Source organism: Salvelinus alpinus, unplaced genomic scaffold (genome assembly GCF_045679555.1).
Source record: "Salvelinus alpinus unplaced genomic scaffold, SLU_Salpinus.1 scaffold_40, whole genome shotgun sequence".
In the NCBI taxonomy this organism is placed as follows: Eukaryota; Metazoa; Chordata; class Actinopteri; order Salmoniformes; family Salmonidae; genus Salvelinus; species Salvelinus alpinus.
Window position 1 is genome coordinate 154826 of NW_027255981.1, and position 22610 is coordinate 177435.

At 43.2% G+C, this 22610-nt stretch overlaps 1 protein-coding gene across 5 annotated transcripts in view; it reads right to left on the reverse strand.

The window, feature by feature from the left end:
- Positions 1 to 22610, reverse strand: part of LOC139566991 (spectrin beta chain, non-erythrocytic 1-like) — a 124758-nt gene that overhangs the window by 47988 nt on the left and 54160 nt on the right. For all 5 annotated transcript variants that reach the window (XR_011673197.1, XM_071388400.1, XM_071388404.1 and 2 more), the window contains 9 exons: positions 14036 to 14209; positions 12636 to 12730; positions 12255 to 12335; positions 11693 to 11808; positions 9670 to 9782; positions 9214 to 9401; positions 8498 to 8615; positions 7801 to 7959; positions 1274 to 1576 (listed from right to left, as the gene is read on the reverse strand). Coding sequence is in view for 4 of the 5 variants with exons in the window: in XM_071388400.1 (XP_071244501.1) it covers positions 1274 to 1576; positions 7801 to 7959; positions 8498 to 8615; positions 9214 to 9401; positions 9670 to 9782; positions 11693 to 11808; positions 12255 to 12335; positions 12636 to 12730; positions 14036 to 14209 (1347 nt within the window). In the remaining variant the exon portion in view is untranslated. The remainder of the gene's footprint in view (positions 1 to 1273; positions 1577 to 7800; positions 7960 to 8497; positions 8616 to 9213; positions 9402 to 9669; positions 9783 to 11692; positions 11809 to 12254; positions 12336 to 12635; positions 12731 to 14035; positions 14210 to 22610) is intronic.

The window sequence follows — 22610 nt, forward strand, 5'->3', positions numbered from 1 at the left end:
TCTGTTTCGTTGGGTTCTTGAAGCCCTGTTTCTTTGTGTTCTTGAACATAGCCCTGTCTTTCATTTTTGTTCATTGATTTCACCTGGTCTCATCAGCTCCTTATTTAGTTCAGTTCATTCTGTTTGTGCCTTTGTGAGGTATTGTTTGTTTTGACTCTACTAAGCCTTTTCCTAGCTTGTTTGTGAGAACCAGTTATAGCCTTCAGTCCTAGTTTTGATTCACCTGCCTGTTTGCCTACCTGTGTAAGACCATTGCCTCCCTGTGTATGACCATTGCCTGCCTGTGACCACTGCTTTCTGTGAAGGTGAAAACCACCTGCCACGCTCTGCGTGTGAATCTATACCTTTTTCTCCCTGAGTATTCATTACAACTACCATCAACTCCCTTGTGACTCCTGTAAACCTAAGAGGATTCGATAGGTGGAAGCGATATGCGAGAATTCCACCCAGCCAATCAAAAAGGCAAGATGATACTTAGTGGCAACCCAATCCTCTTGTATCTACAGGAGGGCCTAGGATGAGGTTCAGGTGTGCCGATTTGGAATTATTCAGCATTGGACTGACATACGCCAGTTAGTTTCACCATTGATACTTGGTTAAAATTATTATTTAGAAGAGGGATGGGACATTAGGGTAATATTATCTGACAAGGTAACATGATATGACACCCCCTACCGGAAATTTCACATTTTAAATGTGTTCATGTGTTAGTGAATTTTTATTTATTTAACCTTCATTTAACTAGGCAAGTCAGTTAAGAACAAATTCTTATTTACAATGATGGCCTACCAAAAGACCTCCTGCGGGGGCAGGGTCTAGGATACTTTTTTTTTTTTTAACATATACATATAGGACAAAACACACATCACGACAAGAGACAACACGACACTACATAAAGAGAGGCCTAAGACAACAACATAGCAAGGCAGCAACACATGACAACACAGCATGGTAGCGACATGACAACAACATGGTAGCAGCACAAAACATGATTTCAAACATTATTGGGCACAGACAACAGCACAAAGGGCAAGAAGGTAGAGACAACAATACATCACGCAAACATGCTACAACTGTCAGTAGTGTCCATGATTGAGTCTTTGAATGAAGAGATTGAAGAGTAAGAGTGAAAGCAGGGTAGATGAGGTAGAATGCATTTTGAACAATTCAATTTCTGTTAAAATAAAAAATTAAATGTGCAATTATAAATGTTGTCTTGCCAACACAGTTTTAACAGATACATTTTCGGAAGGGTCCTCTCTCCCTCTCTTACCTTCATCTCGTCCATCCAGTCCATGATGTAAAGCATCTCCTGGAAGACCCTCTGCAGACCCAAGTTCATCTCCAGGCGCTGGCGCCTCGCCTTCAGAAGCTCCAGCAGGTACTCCCACAGCCGGATCACATTGTCCTTGCGTGCTGCGATTCGTTTGATGTCGTGGTATTTCTCTGCCTCCAGCTCCTTAGCGACGGACACCACGGCCTGCACACGCTCCTCGTAAGCCGTAATGTCCGTCTCGATGGCCTCATGCTTCTTGGTGGCCGCGTCCACCGCTGGAAGGTCGAAGCCAAAGTTGTCCTGCGAGATAGAAGTGATGGGAATGGAATAGATTAAAATACAATAAAATACAGTATATCCTAACAGTATTATATTGTATGGTTGGCAACATACTGGCATACAAGGAAGAAATACTCTCTATTTCTGTAAAGTTAATTGGGCTGCAGGGGCAGTATTGAGTAGCTTGGATAAAAGGTGCCCATTTCAAACGGCCTCGTACTCAATTCTTGCTCGTACAATATGCATATTATTATTACTATTGGATAGAAAACACTCTCAAGTTTCTAAAACCGTTTGAATTATATCTGTGAGTAAAACAGAACTCATTTTGCAGCAAACTTCCTGTCAGAAAGTGAAAAATCTTAAATCGAGGCTCTGTTCCAGGGCCTGCCTATAAATGTGCTTGATATCTATTAGTATACATGCACTTCATATGCCTTCCACTAGATGTCAATAGGCTGTGAGAGGTGAAATGGGGTTTCTAGGTATTTCTATGGTCAAAAGATAGAGCTTGGAATGACATGACCCCAGAATTCCTTTGTTCAGGAAGCGCATAAAGGTCACCAGTATTGGCTTCTGAAAAGCATTCGTTATAGACGTCTTATATCTCCGGCTTTGATTTTATTTGATAAATGTGATAATATCATCGTAAAGTATGTTTTTTCAATATAGTTTTATTAGATTATTGAAATTTTTTCGGGAGTTTAGGCATGTTGCGTTCTTTGCGTTTGGTGACGAAGGAGAGCTTAGCGCCACTTGGCTAGTTTTGCTTGCTAATTCGAGAGGGAAAAATGCCATTCTAAAACCAAACAACGATTGTTCTGGATAAAGGACCCCTTGTACAACATTCTGATGGAAGATCATCAAAAGTAGGACCCATTTATGATGTTATTTCATATATCTGTCGAACATGTTTACTATTAGTTTGCGCCCAGATTTTGGGCGATCTCTCGCTATAACGTAAGCTGCATGTCGTACTGAAGTTATGTTTAGAATTCTAACACGGCGATTGCATTAAGAACTAGTGTATCTATCATTTCCTATACAACATGTATTTTTTAGTAAAGTTTATGAATAGTTATTTGGTCAGAATAGGTGAGTGTCAGAAACATATACGGAGATTCTGGAAAATAATTGCTACATGGTCACATTGTTTAACCACGGATTTCAGCTCTAAATATGCACATTTTCGAACAAACCATATATGTATTGTGTAATATGATGTTATAGGACTGTCATCTGATGAAGTTTATGAAGGTTAGTGAAAAAATGTATATCTTTTGCTGGTTTATTTGCCATCGCTAACGTTGAATTGAATGAATGGGGTTGTGTGGTAGGCTATTGTAGTAAGCTAATATAATGCTATATTGTGTTTTCGCTGTAAAACACTTAAAGAATCGGAAATATTGGCTGGATTCACAAGATGTTTGTCTTTCATTTGCTGTACACCATGTATTTTTCATAAATGTTTTATGATTGTCACACCCTGGCCTTAGTATTCTTTGTTTTCTTTATGTTTTTTAGTTAGGTCAGGGTGTGACATGGGGAATGTATGTGTGTTTGTAGTGTCTAGTGTAGTTGTCTAGTTATGTCTATGGCTGCCTAGATTGGTTCTCAATTAGAGGCAGCTGTGGTTCATTGTCTCTGATTGAGAGCCATATTTAAGGCAGTCATAGGCATTGGGGCTTTGTGGGTAATTGTCTGTGTCTATGTTGCATGTTTGCACTTAGTCTTTGATAGCTTCACGTTCGTCTGTTTGTTGTTTTGTTTCGTTGTCCTTCTTCTAATAAAGAGAAGATGTATTTTCCACACGCTGCGCCTTGGTCCTCTCTCTCTCCCATTGACGATCGTGACAGAATTACCCACCAGAATCGGACCAAGCGGCGTGTCAAGCGGCAACAGGACCCACCTACACAGGATTTCTGGACATGGGAGGACGAATTGGATGGTAAGGGACCTTGGGCTCAACCAGGAGAATATCGCCGCCCCAAAGCTGAGCTGGAGGCAGCGAAAGCAGAGAGGCGGCGATATGAGGATGCAGCACGGAAGCAAGGCTGGAAGCCCGCGAGTACAACCCAAAATTTTCTTGGGGGGGGAGCTAAAAGGGAGTGTGGCGAAGTCAGGTAGGAGACCTGCGCATACTCCCTGTACTTACCGTGGAGAGCGAGAGTACGGGCAGACACCGTGTTACGCAGTAAAGCGCATGGTGTCTCCTGTACGCGTGCATAGCCCGGTTCGGTACATTCCAGCTCCACGTATCGGCCGGGCTAGATTGAGCGTTGAGCCGGATGTCATGAAGCCGGCCCAACGCATCTGGCCACCAGTGCGTCTCCTCGGGCCGGCTTACATGGCACCAGCCTTACAAATGGTGTCCCCGGTTCGCCAGCATAGCCCAGTGCGGGCTATTCCACCTCGCCGCACTGGCAGGGCTACGGGGACCATTCAACCTGGTAAGGTTGGGCAGGCTCAGTGCTCAAGGGAGCCAGTACGCCTGCACGGTCCGGTATTTCCGGCGCCACCTCCCCGCCCCAGCCCAGTACCACCAGTGCCTACACCACGCACCAGGCTTCCAGTGCGTCTCCAGAGCCCTGTTCCTCCTCCACGCACTCTCCCTGTGGTGCGTGTCTCCAGTCCAGTGCCTCCAGTTCCGGCACCACGCATCAAGCCTCCTGTGTGTCTCCAGAGTCCTGTACGCACTGTTCATTCTCCCCGTACTCGCCCTGATGTGCGTGCCCTCAGCCCGGTACCACCAGTGCCGGTACCACGCACCAGGCCTATAGTACGCCTTGAGAGTCCAGTGTGCCCTGTTGCTGCTCCCCGCACTAGCCTGAAGGTGCGTGTCCTTAGCCCGGTACCTCCAGTTCCGGCACCACGCACCAGGCCTATAGTGCGTCTCAGCCGGCCAGAGTCTGCTCTACTGCCCAGCGGTGCCTGAACTGCCCGTCTGCCCAGCGGCGTCTGAACTGTCCGTCTGCCAAGCGCCGCATGAACTGCCCGTCTGGACTGAGCCTTCAAAGCCGCCCGTCTGCCATGAGCCTTCAAAGCCGCCCGTCTGCCATGAGCCTTCAAAGCCGCCCGTCTGCCATGAGCCTTCAGAGCCGTCCGTCTGCCATGAGCCTTCAGAGCCTTCCGCCAGACAGGAGCCGCCAGAGCCTTCCGCCAGACAGGAGCCGCCAGAGCCTTCCGCCAGACAGGAGCAGCCAGAGCCTTCCGCCAGACAGGAGCAGCCAGAGCCTTCCGCCAGACAGGAGCAGCCCGAGCCTTCCGCCAGACAGGAGCAGCCCGAGCCTTCCGCCAGACAGGACCAGCCCGAGCCTTCCGCCAGACAGGACCAGCCCGAGCCGTCCGCCAGCCATGACCAGCCAGAGCCGTCCGCCAGCCATGACCAGCCAGAGCCGTCCGCCAGCCATGACCAGCCAGAGCCGTCCGCCAGCCATGACCAGCCAGAGCCGTCAGCCAGCCATGACCAGCCAGAGCCGTCCCTCAGTCCGGAGCTGCCGCCCCTCAGTCCGGAGCTGCCGCCCCTCAGTCCGGAGCTGCCGCCCCTCAGTCCGGAGCTGCCGCCCCTCAGTCCGGAGCTGCCGCCCCTCATTCCGGTGTTGCCGCCCCTCATTCCGGTGTTGCCCCTCAGTCCGGTGCTGCCCCCTAATCCAGTGGGGTTAATTTGGAGGGTGGCCATTTGGAGGAGGCTACCAAAGCGGGTATTGACAATGGTGGAGTGGGGGCCACGTCCCGCACCCGAGCCGCCGCCATGATGGGGCCCACCCCGGACCCTCCCCTTTCTATGTCAGTTTGTGCGGTCGGAGTCCGCACCTTTGGGGGGGGGGGTACTGTCACGCCCTGGCCTTAGTATTCTTTGTTTTCTTTATGTTTTTTAGTTAGGTCAGGGTGTGACATGGGGAATGTATGTGTGTTTGTAGTGTCTAGTGTAGTTGTCTAGTTATGTCTATGGCTGCCTAGATTGGTTCTCAATTAGAGGCAGCTGTGGTTCATTGTCTCTGATTGAGAGCCATATTTAAGGCAGTCATAGGCATTGGGGTTTTGTGGGTAATTGTCTGTGTCTATGTTGCATGTTTGCACTTAGTCTTTGATAGCTTCACGTTCGTCTGTTTGTTGTTTTGTTTCGTTGTCCTTCTTCTAATAAAGAGAAGATGTATTTTCCACACGCTGCGCCTTGGTCCTCTCTCTCTCCCATTGACGATCGTGACAATGATGAGTATTTAGGTATTTCAATTTGGTCTCTGTAATTGTTCTAGCTGCTTCGGTGCTATTTCCGATTGTAGCTGCAATGTAAAACTATGATTTATACCTCAAATATGCACATTTTTCGAACAAAACATAGATTTATTGTATAACATGTTATAAGACTGTCATCTGATGAAGTTGTTTCTTGGTTAGTTTGGTTGGTTTTGTGCATGCTACCTGTGCTGTGAAAAATGTCTGTGCTTTTTTGTATTTGGTGGTGAGCTAACATAAATATACGTGGTGTTTTCGCTGTAAAACATTTAAAAAATCGGACATGTTGGCTGGATTCACAAGATGTTTATCTTTCATTTGCTGTATTGGACTTTTTAATGTGTGAAAGTTAAATATTTCTAAAAAATATATTTTGAATTTCGCGCCCTGCACTTGGATGGGCTGTTGTCATAAGTGTACCGACACCGGCCTGCAGCCATAACAGGTTAACGTCTTTACAATTTGACAATGACATATAAAATACTATGCTTCCTTTAAAAGGGGCAATCAGCAGCTGCTATTTTTGGATTTATACATTGATGTACCCATTGATTCTTGAAGAATATAACTTAGAAATGCCTCATGAGGGGCCTCTCGAGTGGTGCAGTGGTCTGCGTCACTACAGATCTGGGTTCGATGCCGGCCGCGACCGGGAGACTCACGAGGTGGCGCACAATTGGGTTAGGGGAGGGTTTGGCCATCTGGGATTTCCTTGTCTTATCAAAAAACTATAAACAAAAAAAATGTTATGCCTCGTGACATTATTTCAACTGTCACACCACATCAGAACCCAAAATATAAGCTTGTTTTGCTCCATTGTAAATGTAAACAAACACTGTATAGCCTCAAAACATGGTTAAGGATCCACCCCTTTTTTCAATTTTCGCCTAAAATGACAGACCCAAATCTAACTGCCTGTAGCTCAGGCCCTGAAGCAAGGATATGCATATTCTTGGTACCAGTTGAAGAATGTGAAAGGAATGTAGGATAATATAACACAATAGATCTGGTAAAAGATAATACAAAGAAAAAACCAACCGTTCTTTTGTATTTTTTTGTACCATCATCTTTGAAATGCAAGAGAAAGGCCATAATGTATTGTTCCAGCGCAGGTGCAATTTAGATTTTGGCCACTAGATGGCAGCAGTGTATGTGCAAAGTTTGACTGATCCAATGAACCATTGCATTTCTGTTCAACATTTTGTATCAAGACTGCCCAAATGTGCCTAATTTATTTCTTAATAACGTTTCATGTTCAAAATTGTGCACTCTCCTCAAACAAGTATGGTATTATTTCACTGGAATAGCTACTGTAAATTGGACAGTGCAGTTAGATTAACAAGAATGTAAGCTTTCTGCCAATATCAGATATGTCTATGTCCTGGGAAATGTTCTTGTTACTTAGCTCAACCGTCCCGTGGAAGGGACACCACCAATCCCGAAGAAGATTTATTAACGATAATTTGTGATATCATGGATGGTCAAGCCTTGCATCCATAGCTCTGTCTATGAATTTGAGAGTGGTTACATTTTCCCGGCCCATCCCTCAGGATATTGCCAAAACAGAGGCGGGGTGTCCGCTTTGTTATTGTTTCAACTTCAGATTGGCCCTGATTTCATTTTGACAAAAGTAGGAAAGCAAATGAGATGTACCGTTTACATCTGCAGCACTTCATCTTAATGTGCACAGAGATGCTGCCATACCAGTGTATTACACTGAATCTGTGTGTCCACCAAGTGGTGCAAAACTGTGAGAAAACAATAGCTGAGACATTTGTATTAACAATGATGTGGTAAAGTACTGTATTTTGTGTAAATAGGAGGTAAAGTGTCACAATTGCTTTTTATAATTATTCTTTGTGTGAGTGTGTGTGTGTCTATGGCTGTGCGACAAGCCGTTGGATTTCATTTAGCCAGTTGTCCCTCATGGCTACTTTGAGTGTTTGTGTGAGTATGTGCATACATATGCATGTGTGTTCTTCTATTTGTGCGCAAGCGTTTGTTTTTACCTGTGAGACGAGGCGCTGGTTCTCACTCAGCCAGGTCTCCCTCATGGCAGCCTTGCGGTCAAAGCGGCGAGCCAGCTGCTCCAGTTTCTCCTGTCGAATCAGCTCTGTCCTCAGAGCCAGCTCCCGCTCATGCTCTGCCTTCTCCAGTCTCTCCCAGGTCTACCATAGACAAAGTTAAACACACAATATTAACTCAGGTATATCATATGGACAAGACAGACCAACATGAACATCGGACGTTATTTGTCTGTTCATTTCTAGACTATTCTACATGTTGAATTGCCACCATTTTCCACCAGTCTGTCTTGTACTACACACTATGCCAATGGTGGATTAAACTCTTTCATAATCTCACAGTTTTATGTCCGGATGCAAAATGTATGAGTTGGCTGTAATAATTATACCATAGGAAAACGCCTACTTACTAATAATAATACTACCACACACCAAAGAAAGACTACCAAACACCCTGACACAGACAAACAGGAGAGAGAGATAGTGAACAACTTGATGTTTCATGAAGACAAAACATTGGTCAAGGAGTAGGGTAACTTTGTCCCTAGACCCTGATCTTGAGTCAGTTTGGCATTTTCTCCGCTAATGGTAAAGGTTAGGATTGGGGGAAGGGAAACTGATCCTTAATCTGTACCTAGGGAAACGTCACCCTAAAGCATTCGTCAGAGACTACAGGCATCACCTTGTTAATGTCAGAGATGAGTTTGCCCTCCCTGGGCATGTAGACTTTCTGATTGTTGGCCCTCATCTTGCTCTGGATGGTAAACAGAAGCACCTCCAGGTTGCCCTTCTCAGTAAACCTGATCGATAAAAAGAGAAATGGTTTTGGGGGAGTGAAAATGTTGACAGCGTATAAAAAGGCTAATGTCTGAACACATCATATTACTTCAAGTTTGCAGGGTTGCACTTATTTCAAAGCGTTTTTGGAATGCAACAGTCATGTCTTATTTCTGCATCGTTACATACTGAACATGCATACTTTATCACTTCAATTCATGGACATAGCAGAACAAAAATTTTGAAGAACATTCCACTACAAGCAGGAGAGAGGCGTGCACCCAGAATGTTGTGCCATTCATTTAACATTAGGACTTGACATTTTTGCTTTAGGTAGTGACATACATTTTTCATAGAAATATTGGTTCAGAAGTTTGGAACAAAGAATTTGTGATGTTCAGGGAATGTCACAGGAACAGTAACCAAAAAAGGGGTCAAGGAATGGCAAGGTAACTGGACAATGTTATACCTTGAGTAAATATTATTAGACATTTACAAATATTCTTAAGAGGGTCTTAAAAGCTGAAGATTGCCCATCTTGTCAGATCTCCATAAGTGCATAGGGGTTGCATTGGGGTATAGGAGCTGATTTGGGATTGGGTGCTGGCGGGGGTTACTCACTTAGGGGGTTTCTCGACCGTGCGATATGTGTTGAAGGCTTGAAGCTGCTGCTGCACCCCGTTTAAAGAGTTGGCAAACTTGCGATTGTTGAGGATGATGATGGTCTGCTCGATCCACTCCAGCAGGTCTGAGGCCAGAGACTCGTACTTCTCAATCATCTTCTCTGTCTCAATGGCATTGTCTAGTACCTAGCGGAACAAAGAGTATTTGTTTTCTTTCTTTTAGTTTGGCCTTCCTGAAGTGCCAGATTGACAGTTTGCACTTTTGGCACTATTCCATTGGTTTCATTATGCCCTAAAAGCTCAATCAAGTACAGCTTGAAAGTTTTTATACTATTTGAATCCAAATCTGAAAAGCTCTTACTCTGCCCCGAACAACTGAGGCAACTTGTTGACAACAACCCAACAAACAAACATGGAATTTGAGATAATAAATTAAGAATAAACACTGAGTCACCTTCCCAATACGTTTCCCCTCCACTTTCAGGGCCTTCATTTTGGAGAAGTAGTGGTAGTATGTCACCACGTATGTGATGACAGACTTCTCATCGGGGTGGTCCACACTGATATCTGTGAAGCAAAAATTACATTTCTGATTGGTTAATACAATTTGTAAGTCATAGTGACAATGATTTGGAACATTACAAAAATATTAAAAGAAGATCTCCTTTTGTATTTCATTATTTTGTATGACAGGGCAGTGGGAAGGTAAAGCAGGTAGAAAGTGGAAAATGGCAGACATGGCTCAAATCCCCATCACCAGGGGGTATATGTAGTCTGGAGTCTGCAGCGCTATCACGAGACCAGACTCTGGCCCCTACAGTATTTTATACATTCCAGTTAAGAATTATTACTTTTTTATTACGTTTATTTGGATAACAAAAACATAAGTAACAGTACAGTCGTAGCCAAAAGTTCTGAGAATGACACAAATATTAATTTCTACAAAGTTTGCTGCTTCAGTGTCTTTAGATATTTTTGTCAGATGTTACTATGGAATACTGAAGTATAATTACAAGCATTTCATAAGTGTCAAAGGCTTTTATTGACAATTACATGAAGTTGATGCAAAGAGTCAATATTTGCAGTGTTGACCCTTCTTTTTCAAGACCTCTGCAATCCGCCCTGGCATGCTGTCAATTAACTTCTGGGCCACATCCTGACTGATGGCAGCCCATTCTTGCATAATCAATGCTTGGAGTTTGTCAGAATTTGTGGGTTTTTGTTTGTCCACCCGCCTCTTGAGGATTGACCACAAGTTCTCAATGGGATTAAGGTCTGGGGAGATTCCTGGCCATGGATCCAAAATATCGATGTTTTGTTCCCCGAGCCAACAGCAACAATGCTGGAAAAGGCATTGTCCGTCACCAAACTGTTCCTGGATGGTTGGGAAAAGTTGCTCTCAGAGGATGTGTTGGTACCATTCTTTATTCATGGCTGTGTTCTTAGGCAAAATTGTGAGTGAGCTCACTCCCTTGGCTGAGAAGCAACCTCACACATGAATGGTCTCAGGATGCTTTACTGTTGGCATGACACATGACTGATGGTAGCGCTCACCTTGTCTTCTCCAGACAAGCTTTTTTCCGGATGCCCCAAACAATCAGAAAGGGGATTCATCAGAGAAAATGACTTTACCCCAGTCCTCAGCAGTACAATCCCTGTACCTTTTGCAGAATATCAGTCTGTCCCTGATGTTTTTCTTGGAGAGAAGTGACTTCTTTGCTGCCCTTCTTGACACCAGGCCATCCTCCAAAAGTCTTTGCCTCACTGTGCGTGCAGATGCACTCACACCTGCCTGCTGCCATTCCTGAGCAAGCTCTGTACTGGTGGTGCCCCGACCCCTCAGCTGAATCAACTTTAGGAGACGGTCCTGGCGCTTGCTGGACTTTCTTGGGCGCCCTGAAGCCCAAGAAGTGGTTGATTTAGGTGCAATCTTACTGGCAGCAATATCCTTGCCTGTGAAGCCCTTTTTGTGCAAAGCAATGATGACGGCACGTGTTTCCTTGAAGGTAACCATGGTTCATAGAGGAAGAACAATGATTCCAAGCACCACCCTCCTTTTGAAGCTTCCAGTCTGTTATTCAAACTCAATCAGCATGACAGAGTGATCTCCAGCCTTGTCCTCGTCAACACTCACACCTGTGTTAACGAGAGAATCACTGACATGTTGTCAGCTGGTCCTTTTGTGGCAGGGCTGAAATGCAGTGGAAATGTTTTTGGGGGGATTCAGTTCATTTGCATGGCAAAGAGGGACTTTGCAATTAATTGCAATTCATCTGATCACTCTTCATAACATTCTGGAGTATATGCAAATTGCCATCATACAAACTGAGGCAGCAGACTTTGTGAAAATTAATATTTGTGTCATTCTCAAAACTGTTGGCCACGACTGTACACTGAGAAATGATGCGTTGCACCAGATGTATCTATTTTCCATATGCACTCCTCTATTACATAGAAGAGCATAGTCCAGAACTCACCCTCTGGGTCCAGGAGCTTGGTAAGCCCCAGATGCTGCTCAGCCAAATTGAAGGCATTCTGCAGGTTGTGGTGGGCATTGGACTTTTTCAGCTTGTCAAAGTCAATCAGGTCTGGCCTTTACACGAGACAAAGCATCATACAACAGCACCAGTCACACAGTATACCACCAAAGAATCAGAAGGTAAATACCCAGATGTCATTTACCTGTTGAAATGTTAGTTATGTTCCAATATCTCAAAGATTCAACACAATTATACCAAATGACGTACAGTAATGGATCAATAAATCCCAAAGACACCAAAAAGTAGTTATTTTAACATTACTCTATTGTAAATAAGAAAATAAATCGTCATAAATGCGGGGGGTTGGAGGTGGGATAAAAAAAAGATATATTGGGTCATTACATGTGACCATATAAAGTAAATAGCAGACTGTGACATAAATCACAAAGGATAATTGGTCTGAATTACATGAGAAAAATTATCTGAAATATGTTAGGAACGTTGTAAAATGTGACCCACAAGGGCATGAAGGATAGTTGATCAAACAGACTCTTGTTACCTGTGCTTATGGATGAGGGCATTGAATGCCATGCCGTCTCGCCAACTGGTGCTGAAGTTGTGAATGTTCACGTTTGGATAGCTATAAAGAACAAAACAGAGAACAACAGATATTACGATGTGTTCAATGTTCAAATTCATTCCCAAAGCAATTTCTATATAATTCAAGATGTGGATCTTCTTCTGGAATTTCTTTAATGACTTATTCTGAAAGTAAATGAAAATGTCACAATGGTGTTGCTGTCTAAATAAATGTATATCTTAAGGAGGATTGTTTCAGTCAAGTGGTGGAACTGAGAGCTGTAATATAGATGACCCAAGTCTAACTATTTCAAATCTCTAAGAAACGTGTCTGAAAGCAAGGTGACAGTCAATCACTCACCCAGCAGTCTTCATCTGGCACCAGAGGAGCAGGGCATCCTTGGCTGATCTCTTCTCTTTGTTGTCTCCATCAGTCTCAACACTAATGTCCTGGATCTGTCACACAGACAATGATACAACAGCACCCGTGAACAGTCTCAAATCAAAAATCGAATTTTATTTGGCACATTCGCCAAATATAACAGTTGTAGACTTTACTGTAAAATGCCTATTTACGAGCCCTTTCCCAACAATGGCGAGTTAAAAAGTAAGAAAATGTGATAAAAAAAGAAATAATAGTAATACATTAAAATAACAATTACACAGCTATGTACAAGGAGTACTGGTACCGAGTCAATGTGCTGGGGGTACAAGGTAGTTGAGGGGATTGAGGTAATATGTAAATGTGGGTAGGGGTAAAAGTGAGTAGGCGATCAGGATAGATAATAAACAGAGTAGTGGCAGCGTGTGGGAAGAGTGTGAAACAGTGTGAATGTGTGTGAGTGTGTGTATGTGTATGTTGAGAGTGTCAGTGTAGTATGTGTGAGTGTGTGGGTAGAGTCCAGTGAATGTGCATAGAGCCAAAGCAAGAGAGTCAGTGCAACAACAAAAAAAGGGAGTCAATGCAAATAGTCCGGGTAGCCATTTGATTAACTGATCAGCAGTCTGATGGCTTGGGGATAGAAGCTGTTCAGGAGCCTTTTGGTCCCAGACTTGGCACTCCGTTACCACTTTTCGGAGAGAACAGTCTATGACATGGGTGACTGGAGTCTTTGGCTTCCTCTGACACCGCCTGGTATAGTGGTCCTGGGCTTTATGCATTACCCGCTGTAGCGCCTTGCGATCTGATGCCAAGCAGTTGCCATACCAAGTGGTGTGCTCTCATACATTGCCTTACATATCTTATTCATGTTATAACAATCTTTATGTAAATAATTGACTGTGTAATATGTGTGCTGATAAGTACAAGTTAGTATTAGATCACTGTTATAAAGGATGAGGCCCTACAGTAAATACGCTTTTGACGCTCTGTTGGATTGAAATCAGCATACTGGCCAACTCTCCTCATGGAGAGCAACTGGGTTTGTTGCTCACATACCAATAACAACATACCTGATTCAGATAATCGGGACCCTGCTGTACACAATAGGTCTCCAGGATAATAATAGAACACTGGCTAAGTGAGCGTTCAAACCAGACAAATGGATGCACAAAAAACACAGCAATTCAATGGTTTTCAATGGGAGCAGTGCTTTGGGGGAGGCCCTCGGGTTGTGTTGCGCTGTCCGTTATATATGTTGCAAAGACTTATCCATCACCCAATTGAAAACCTAGAAAAGCATTTGTAGCAAATCATTTCTCCCCACCACACCTCTGCATCAGACATACGTTTCATGCGTTTTGGTTTGAAGACTCTCTTACCTGGAACCTGAGAATGATGGTCCAGATGAGGCCCAGGGTGAGGCGGTGGTTGCCGTCGACGATGTCATGTGAGCCCATGTTTTCCAGGTGGACCCTCTGCTCCTTGAGGAACTGCAGGGCCTTGTCCACATTCTCCAGGCAGTGGATACGCATCCGTCCCCTGGTGGGCTTGGGCTGGGGAGACAGGACAGGACACCGAACACGTCAGCTACAAGAGTTTCACACTCTTGAGAGTGGCCGTAGCTTAAAAAAATAAGTTGGTGACACTATTTCTTGTTATAAGCATGTACAGTATGAGCCCTTAACACTGTCTAATTATAAGTCTTCCCCAAAACATTATAGGATCATACATGCCCATGGCATCATAATGCATTATACTTGTTGGCCTAAAGTTAAAAAGGATAGTTCACCCATATTACAGAAAATTACACATTGCTTTCCAGTCTATGGACAAGGTATGACAGCCAGCCATGCTTTGGTTTAGTTTTCCTGTCACTGTTTTAGCATTTGTGGCATAAATCCCATACAAGTCATGGTAGCGATATTAGCATTTTTCGCACATCAAGTCCAAATCATCCAAAAGTATCTGAAATTTATTGTGAGGATAATATCTGTCCCATGACTTGAATGGGAATTGTGCCACAAATGCTAACACGTTAGCATGTGGAAACAGTGCCAGTGAAACTAAACCAAAGCATGGATTGCTGTCATACACTTTTTTTTACATTTTACAGACGCTCTTATCCAGAGCGACTTCATACTTTTAAATATTTTTTTTCATACTGGTCCCTCATAGGAATCTAACCCACAACCCTGGCGCTGCAAGCACCATGCTCTATCAACCAGCTCTACCAACATAGTTACACAGGACTGGAGTTACACTCCATACCTTTTCCATAGACTGCTTACAGGGTAAGGAAACCAATATGTCATTTAGTAATTTGGGTGAACTAACTATTATTCCCATGCCATTAAAAAGCGTGTTCATACTGATATGTAGTTCTGTTTTTGTTTGTATATTACATGACCAAAAGTATGTGGACACCTGCTCGTCAAACATCTCATTCCAAAATCATTGGCCTTAATATGGAGTTGGTCCCCACTTTGCTGCTATAACAGCCTCCACTCTTTTGGGAAGGCTTTCCACTAGATGTTGGAACATTGCTCCGGGGACTTGCTTCCATTCAGCCACAAGAGTATTAGTGAGGTCGGGCACTGATGTTGGGCTATTAGGCCTGGCTCGCAGTCGGCTATTCAATTCATCCCAAAGATGTTCAATAGGGTTGAGGTCAGGACTCTCAACAAACCATTTCTGTATGGACCTCGCTTTGTGCACGGGCACATTGTCATGCTGAAACAGGAAAGGGCCTTCCCCAAACTGTTGCCACAAAGTTGGAAGCACAGAATCGTCTAGAATGTCATTGTATGCTGTAGCGTTAAGATTTCCCTTCAGTGGAACTAAGGGGCCTAGCCTGAACCAGGAAAAACAGCCCCTGACCACTCCTCCACTAAACTTTACATTTGGCACTATGCATTGGAGCAGATAGCGTTCTCCTGGCATCCACCAAACCCAGATTAGTCCGTCGGACTGCCAGATGGTGAAGTGTGATTCATCACTCCAGAGAAAGCGTTTCCACTGCTCCAGAGTCCAATGTCGGTGAGCTTTACAGTACTTCAGCCGACGCTTGGCATTGCGCATGGTGATCTTAGGCTTGTGTGCGGCTGCTCGGCCATGGAAACCCATTTCATTAAGCTTCCGACAAACAGTTCTTGTGCTGACATTGCTTTCAGAGGCAGTTTGGTACTCGTTAGTGAGTTTTGCAATGGAAGACAGACGATTTTTACACCCTATGCGCGTCAGCACTCGCCAGTCCTGTTCTATGAGCTTGTGTGGCCTATCACTTCTCGGCTGAGCCGTTGTTGCTCCTAGACATTTCCACTTCACAATAACAGCACTTACAGTTGACCGGGGCAGCTGTAGCAGGGCAGAAATGTGATAAACTGACTTGTTGGAAAGATGGCATCCTATGACGGTGCCACGTTGAAAGTCACTGAGCTCTTCAGTACGGCCATTCTACTGCCAATGTTGTCTATGGAGACTGCATGGCTGTGTGATACATTTTATATACCTGTCAGCAACGGGTGTGGCTGAAATAGCCGAATCCCCTCATTTGAAGTGGTGTCCACATACTTTTGTATATACTGTATAGTGTATCACACTTTTACAATTGCCTGGTAGTCTACATGAAATCAAAAGTGCACTCATGGTTGCAAATTCAACCTGACAAAAAAAGTCCTAAAAGTGCAAACTTAAAGCTAATTCAAGCTCACCTCAAATACATTCAAGTTTAAGTATATGACATGTATTTGAAGGGTTTTATTTACACAACATGCCACTTCTTCACTCTCCTAAAAGCAGAGGATGCAGCTGACTATGTTAATCTGATGAAAGTGAATGAGTAACCTGGCAATAAAGCAGCCCTCTGCCCTCTGATGTGCGTGGAGACTTTACTCTGAGGTGTGGTTTTGGAGGAGCAGAAGAGGGGGGACAGGCCTTTGTGCAGGCAGGGGGAAGTCAACCCTATTCAATCAAAACCGCAAAAAATTGGAAGCAGGCACTTTTGGATTGAAGTACTCAGCAAAATAAAAAAAGGCAATAGTGTAAAACAAAAACATAACTGCTTATTTAATTTAAAATACAGCACTGTACATGCCTAGTTTTTCACTGTGTTGAAAGAAGAAAATGTATCCCCGAAAACGGATGATGGTTTGGATTGAAGAATTAAAAAATGTACTTACTGTATCTTAACACCATTTCATTGACACCCAAGTGAGAGTGAAAGCAAAATCCCTATTCAACTCCTATTGCTGAGTCAGTCAGCACAATACACTGCTGACCTCTAAGGCATGTGTGTTTGTCTCTATCTCTGTGTGTGTACATGTATGCCTGAGTGTGTGTCTCTGTGGAGACCCACTGGCATGCTGTGTGGTGGCGCAGCTCTTTGAGATGCAGATTTATACTCTGTAGGAGCGCCAGCTGAGTAGCAATGACATAAGCACTTTTCTACCAGACCATGAGATCATGTACAGGAAGCATCATTCCTACAGAATCTACAGGTTCACTTTACTTAATCATTGCTGAAAGATGACGTACAAAATGTGGGGAGACCATGGCTTGCATTTTATTTGCAATGTATGTACGTACACACACAGCTGGGTATTCTACATTTTAGCAGACGTTCTTATCCAGAGCAACTAGGGATAAGTGCCATGCTCAAGGGCACATCAACAGATTTTTCACCTAGTTGGCTCAGGGATTCGAACCAGTGACCTTTCGGTTACAGGTCCAATGCTCTTAACCGCTGGTAAGCACATTCTGTATGTATAGTATCTTGAATTATGTCATAAAAAAAGTGCTAGGTAGTGACAAAAAGATATTCAGTGCTTATGAGCAGTGATGTACTGGTAAAAACATAGGTGGGTAAACTCTTATAGCTGTAAATAAAGTAGTAGTCCCTATATTTTCAATACATTTTCCCGCAGTAAGTGGGTAAATGCTCGCACAAAATAAAAAAGGTCTGTAAATGACATTTAGGTGTATTTACCCTCCACTACACCACTACTTCTCAGTGCTTATTAATACATGACTTGTGTATGATCTATTTACTGGTTTCCATATCATGATACCTGAAGACACACATAACAGGGTCAGAAGAACATTGGTATGGGGCCTATGCAAGTCGAATCATCCTCCTATGTGTTGCACAATATCCTGGTAACCTAATATGGTACCAGACCTGGGTTCAAATAGTATTTACAATCTTTCAAATACCTGGAGTTTTTGCTTGAGCCTGCCTGCAGTGCCAGATGGGCGGGGTTTGCAGTTTTGGGACTATTCCATTGTTAACATTGCGCCAAGAAAGCTCAGTCAAGCGCAGCTTAAGTATTTGAACAATTCCAAATACTATTTGGTCCCATGCCTCTACCTGGCAAATAGCTGTTACCTGCTATGCCTAAACTCAAATCGAGTTACACATTGACCAGGAAAGTGACAAATTAAACCCGGCACAAGGCGTGCCCAGAGGAAGTAATTCATGTCTTGTAGTTCCTTTTTCACAATAGGAAAAGCAAAAATAAGAGTTGGGGATTACAACAGCCAATTACCTTAATACAATACAATACAAAAGAAAAAGCCCTTTGAGTTTTGAACATCAACTGCTGTTCGTAATTGCACACATGGATTAACCCAATAGCCACATGGCATAACGCCCACAAAGTCAACTCTGGACCTCAAAGTCAGTTCCACTGTCACACCCTGATCTGTTTCACCTGTCCTTGTTATTGTCTCCACCCCCTCCAGGTGTCGCTTGTTATCCCCAGTGTATTTATCCCTGTGTTTCCTGTCTCTCTGTGCCAGTTTGTCTTGTATGTTCCAAGTCAACCAGCCTTTTTCCCGTACTCCTGCCTTTCCTATTCTCCTTTTTCTAGTCCTCCCGGTTTTGACCCTTGCCTGTTCTGGACTCTGTACCCGCCTGCCTGACTATTATGCCTGCCTTGACCTTGAGCCTGTCTGCCACTCTGTACCTCCTGGACTCTGAACTGGTTTTGACCTTTTGCCTGTCCACGACCATTCTCTTGCCTACTCCTTTTTGGATTATTAAACATCGTAAACTCCAACCATCTGCATCTGGGTCTCACCTTGTGTCATGATATCCACTACATTTTTTTTCATTGTTCCCCTCTAATCAGGGACTGATTTAGACCAGGGACACCAGGTGTGTACAATACATTCAGGTAGAACAGAAAACCAGCAGGCTCCGGACCTCATAGGGTAAGAGTTGCGTACCCCTGCAATAGAGTATCCTTGGTAGATTACATTATGGGATGTGCCTTGTTGGGTATTTTCTAATAGAGTGAGATATCTTATCGGGCGCCTTGTACATGATAACAAGCCTGGACCCTTTGATGATATATGGCTCTGACCGTGTGAATATCTTTTCCCGACATCAGCAACAACAAAAAAATCCCAGACAGCCCACCTGCTTCAATAACTGCACTTTAGTAATATACACTGAATGTACAAAACAGACTGACCAGGTGAATTCAGATGAAAGCTATGATCCCTTATTGATGTCACTTGTTAAATCCACTTAAATCAGTGTAGATGAAGGGGAGGAGACAGGTAAAATAAAGATTTTTAAGTATTGAGACATGAATTGCGTATGTGTGCCATTCAGATTTTGAATGGTGTCATGACGTTGCCTGCGTGGGTATAGCAAACCCCATCCCCCTCTCCCTGCCTCCACTCCTTCAACCCATGCTGTGATCACAGAGAGATGTCGTAAATTCCTGAGGATCTCCTCATGGCTAAACAGTATTAAGAGAGAGGGTAAACTTTCAGGACAAAGGAATTCTCTTCCACCTCACAGAACTTGAGGTACGAACATATTTCATATTCCTGCACAAGTAGGAATGATCGGTGGACAGTCCAGCTATTAACATGTCCATTGGTCACCACGTGGGAAAATCACGTGAGACTCTGGGACCACATTACCATACCGCTGTTTATATAATAACCTCAGATATGAGGTTTACATCTGTGTGTTGTATAAAAGGAATGAGTGAGCATGATACTGTTTGTATAATTGTGTAATATGATTTTGAACTGTTTAATGAAGGAAAATACAACTATTTGGTTGTATTTGAACTAAATCCAAGGACCGCCCCTGAGCCAGTTGGGTCAGAGACCATGGGACCACCCCTCTCTGCTATCTGAATAAAAGCCAACTTTAAGAAATTACCAATCCAGACCATGTTTCTCTCAATCACGAGAGGACAAAGGTTGAGACCATGTTATCCTCCAAGGAGGAGAACGAAGGTTGAGTAGAATTACTTTCTATACCACGTGGTTAAACTCTTAAGACGAATGAGAACAAGTCTTTGATATTGACTTCTAGTCTGCAGCTAGGAATTCGGTATCATTGAACGCGAAGAAAGACAACCGCCGAAACAATCATTCTATAACGAATGTCCCTCTGAACAATCCACAACCGAGACAGAACTTCACTCCAACCAAAACGAACTTCTCTCCAACGACCAAGGACACACACACTGGACGTAACTATATATATATTGATTGCAATTGTTCCCGAATGAGTGAGCGTTCATGTGTAAGGATTAGCATGTTAATTGTTATAGTTATGGACTCTGTAGTGAATTCTTAGTCGAACGCAACTTTCCCTTTGTCTAACAGCCGCCATGCCGGTTTAGCCCACTAGGGCATATTCCTTCCACCATTTCATGTAACTATTTTAAGTTTGTTTGTTTATGCATTTCTGTGAATTAATTAGTTAGTAATAAATAAATGATTTAAGACAATTGATGTATGGATGACTCATAGTGAAGACTGGGTTCGTGCAGATCAGCGATTTACGACGTTTGGAATGAGACTGACGTAAGGTAGAGTAAATGAATCATTAATGAGAGGACTATTGATCAGATATTAAAATATCTGAAAGGTTATATTGGGAAATAATAACCTTGTAATCTAATAACTTTCCCTGGTGCCCTCGAATTCATAGTTAATTAGTTACGCTATTACTCAAGTGATCGCGTAACCCCTAATTATAGGAATCTATGATAAAAACTATAAGTCTTCAATTTAACGGTACCAAAGACACGACATATATGACGCCCCCTGTGAAGGATCTAAGATAGAATTAGACTCTGCTGTGTAATTCCAAATATCAATTGTGCAAACAGAAATCGTACAAAACAGACTACTTTCTATAAAAATTGGTTGCGTGTGTATTCCTATTTGAAGAGGCTGCATTGCGCCTCCGGTCTTTTAGCGTCAGAGCAGTGAGTGGTAAATTCCAGATTTAGTACGTTAGGCCAAACGGTACTATTTCTGTCGGTCAATATTAACTTCTAGAGCCAATAAGGTTAGAAATTAGAAGATATTCGTTCGGTGACCGAGCCGAAGTATTTGTCTGCCTACCACATGGTGGACTGACTAAAGGCATAGCTATATTTATGTACCGTGTCGCTCCGGTCAACATAACGCTAGCAAAGTAGGCCGAATGGTTTAATGTGAGACGTCACTAGTAAACCTACGAAACCTAAACCTATTTTGTGCTTAAAGCGTGATATTTCTGAACAACATAGGGTAAGCACGAGGTGGGAAATCCACGAGGTGCAAGCTAAAATAGAGGGAATTTTTTTTTTCACGTTCTGTGCTGTTTAAATTCCTCAGCCTCGCGCGACGGAAGTCCCGCCCTTTGTACTTCCGTTTGATTTCAGCATTTCGCATCCTGGTGGTAAAGAACCGCAAGTACATCCCTTAAAAGAAGTGGCGAATATCCAAACGTGGATCACGGTTAAATAATCCAGCAATTTCAATTGTGTGGGTCTCATTCAATTTATTTATTTAAATTGTCGGACATACCTTTCTAGGTTCTTCCAATTAAATGAGACATCTTAAACTTCTCATATTAACCTAGATTAAGCACTTCTCAGGTTAATTCAAGTTTAATTCACAAATTGCCTATACAGGTTTGATTTATCATTAAATTGATCAATCAGTAAAATTTGGGTTTTTCAAAACCCAGTCAGTAATCCACTACTGACAGAAGCCCCGCCCCAGCGGGAATCCCATGTGGTTTCGGCCTTAGGGGGAAGTGTACCACAGTGTTGAATGTTCCAAACATTTGGTCTACTGTTACACTTATGATATCCAATCAACAGAGATTGTATGGATTATCGTCTCATTCAATTTAATAAGTTAAATTGTTGAACATAATTTAATGTTCTTCCAATCAAATGAGACACTTTTAAACTTATCATAACCTAGATGAAGCCACATCTCATGTTAATTAAAGTTTAATACCCAGATAGCCTACACGGGTAGGATTAATCATTGGCATTGATTAATTAATTCAATTTGCTTTTAAAAATTCATTCACGTCCAACTTCCACAGTACTGTCCAGTACTGATCGCTCATTAACGTCTATAAATAGATTAAACTTGTCTTTGCAGCTTCCAATATATTCCAAAACCAAATTTAGGAAAATTAGGAAAAACATTTTTCCTTTCAAAATGTTCTAATAATGTGCAAGCCATCAGAGGGGGTAATCCCCACCCGCCCGCTAATTAGTGAACCTCCAGCCGCAAATGTATTGATCTCTGACCTCAGCAGCGATACCAACACTAATTATGCCCTTAGTGGAAAAGCAGACAGCACTTTCCAAAATCAACCATCAGGCGCAAGCCTCGTAAAGGTTCTCTCCAGTCTAGCCCTGATGTCTTGCCACCCGAGATTGGCATCTGTCCAACACCGCAGTGCACAGCTGAAGCACGAGCAGGTGATGGTAGACATGGAGGGACAGGTGGAGAGAACCAGGAAACTAATGACAAATGCAGAAAATGGAAGAATTCTGCTAGCTATGGAGCTGCGCTTGAAAACTGAACAATTAAATAAAATTGCAAAAACGTATGACGATGAACAAGCACAAGCTCTTCAACAAAATCGTTTTCTACAGGAACAAAATCAAATGCTACTGGAACAACTCGATT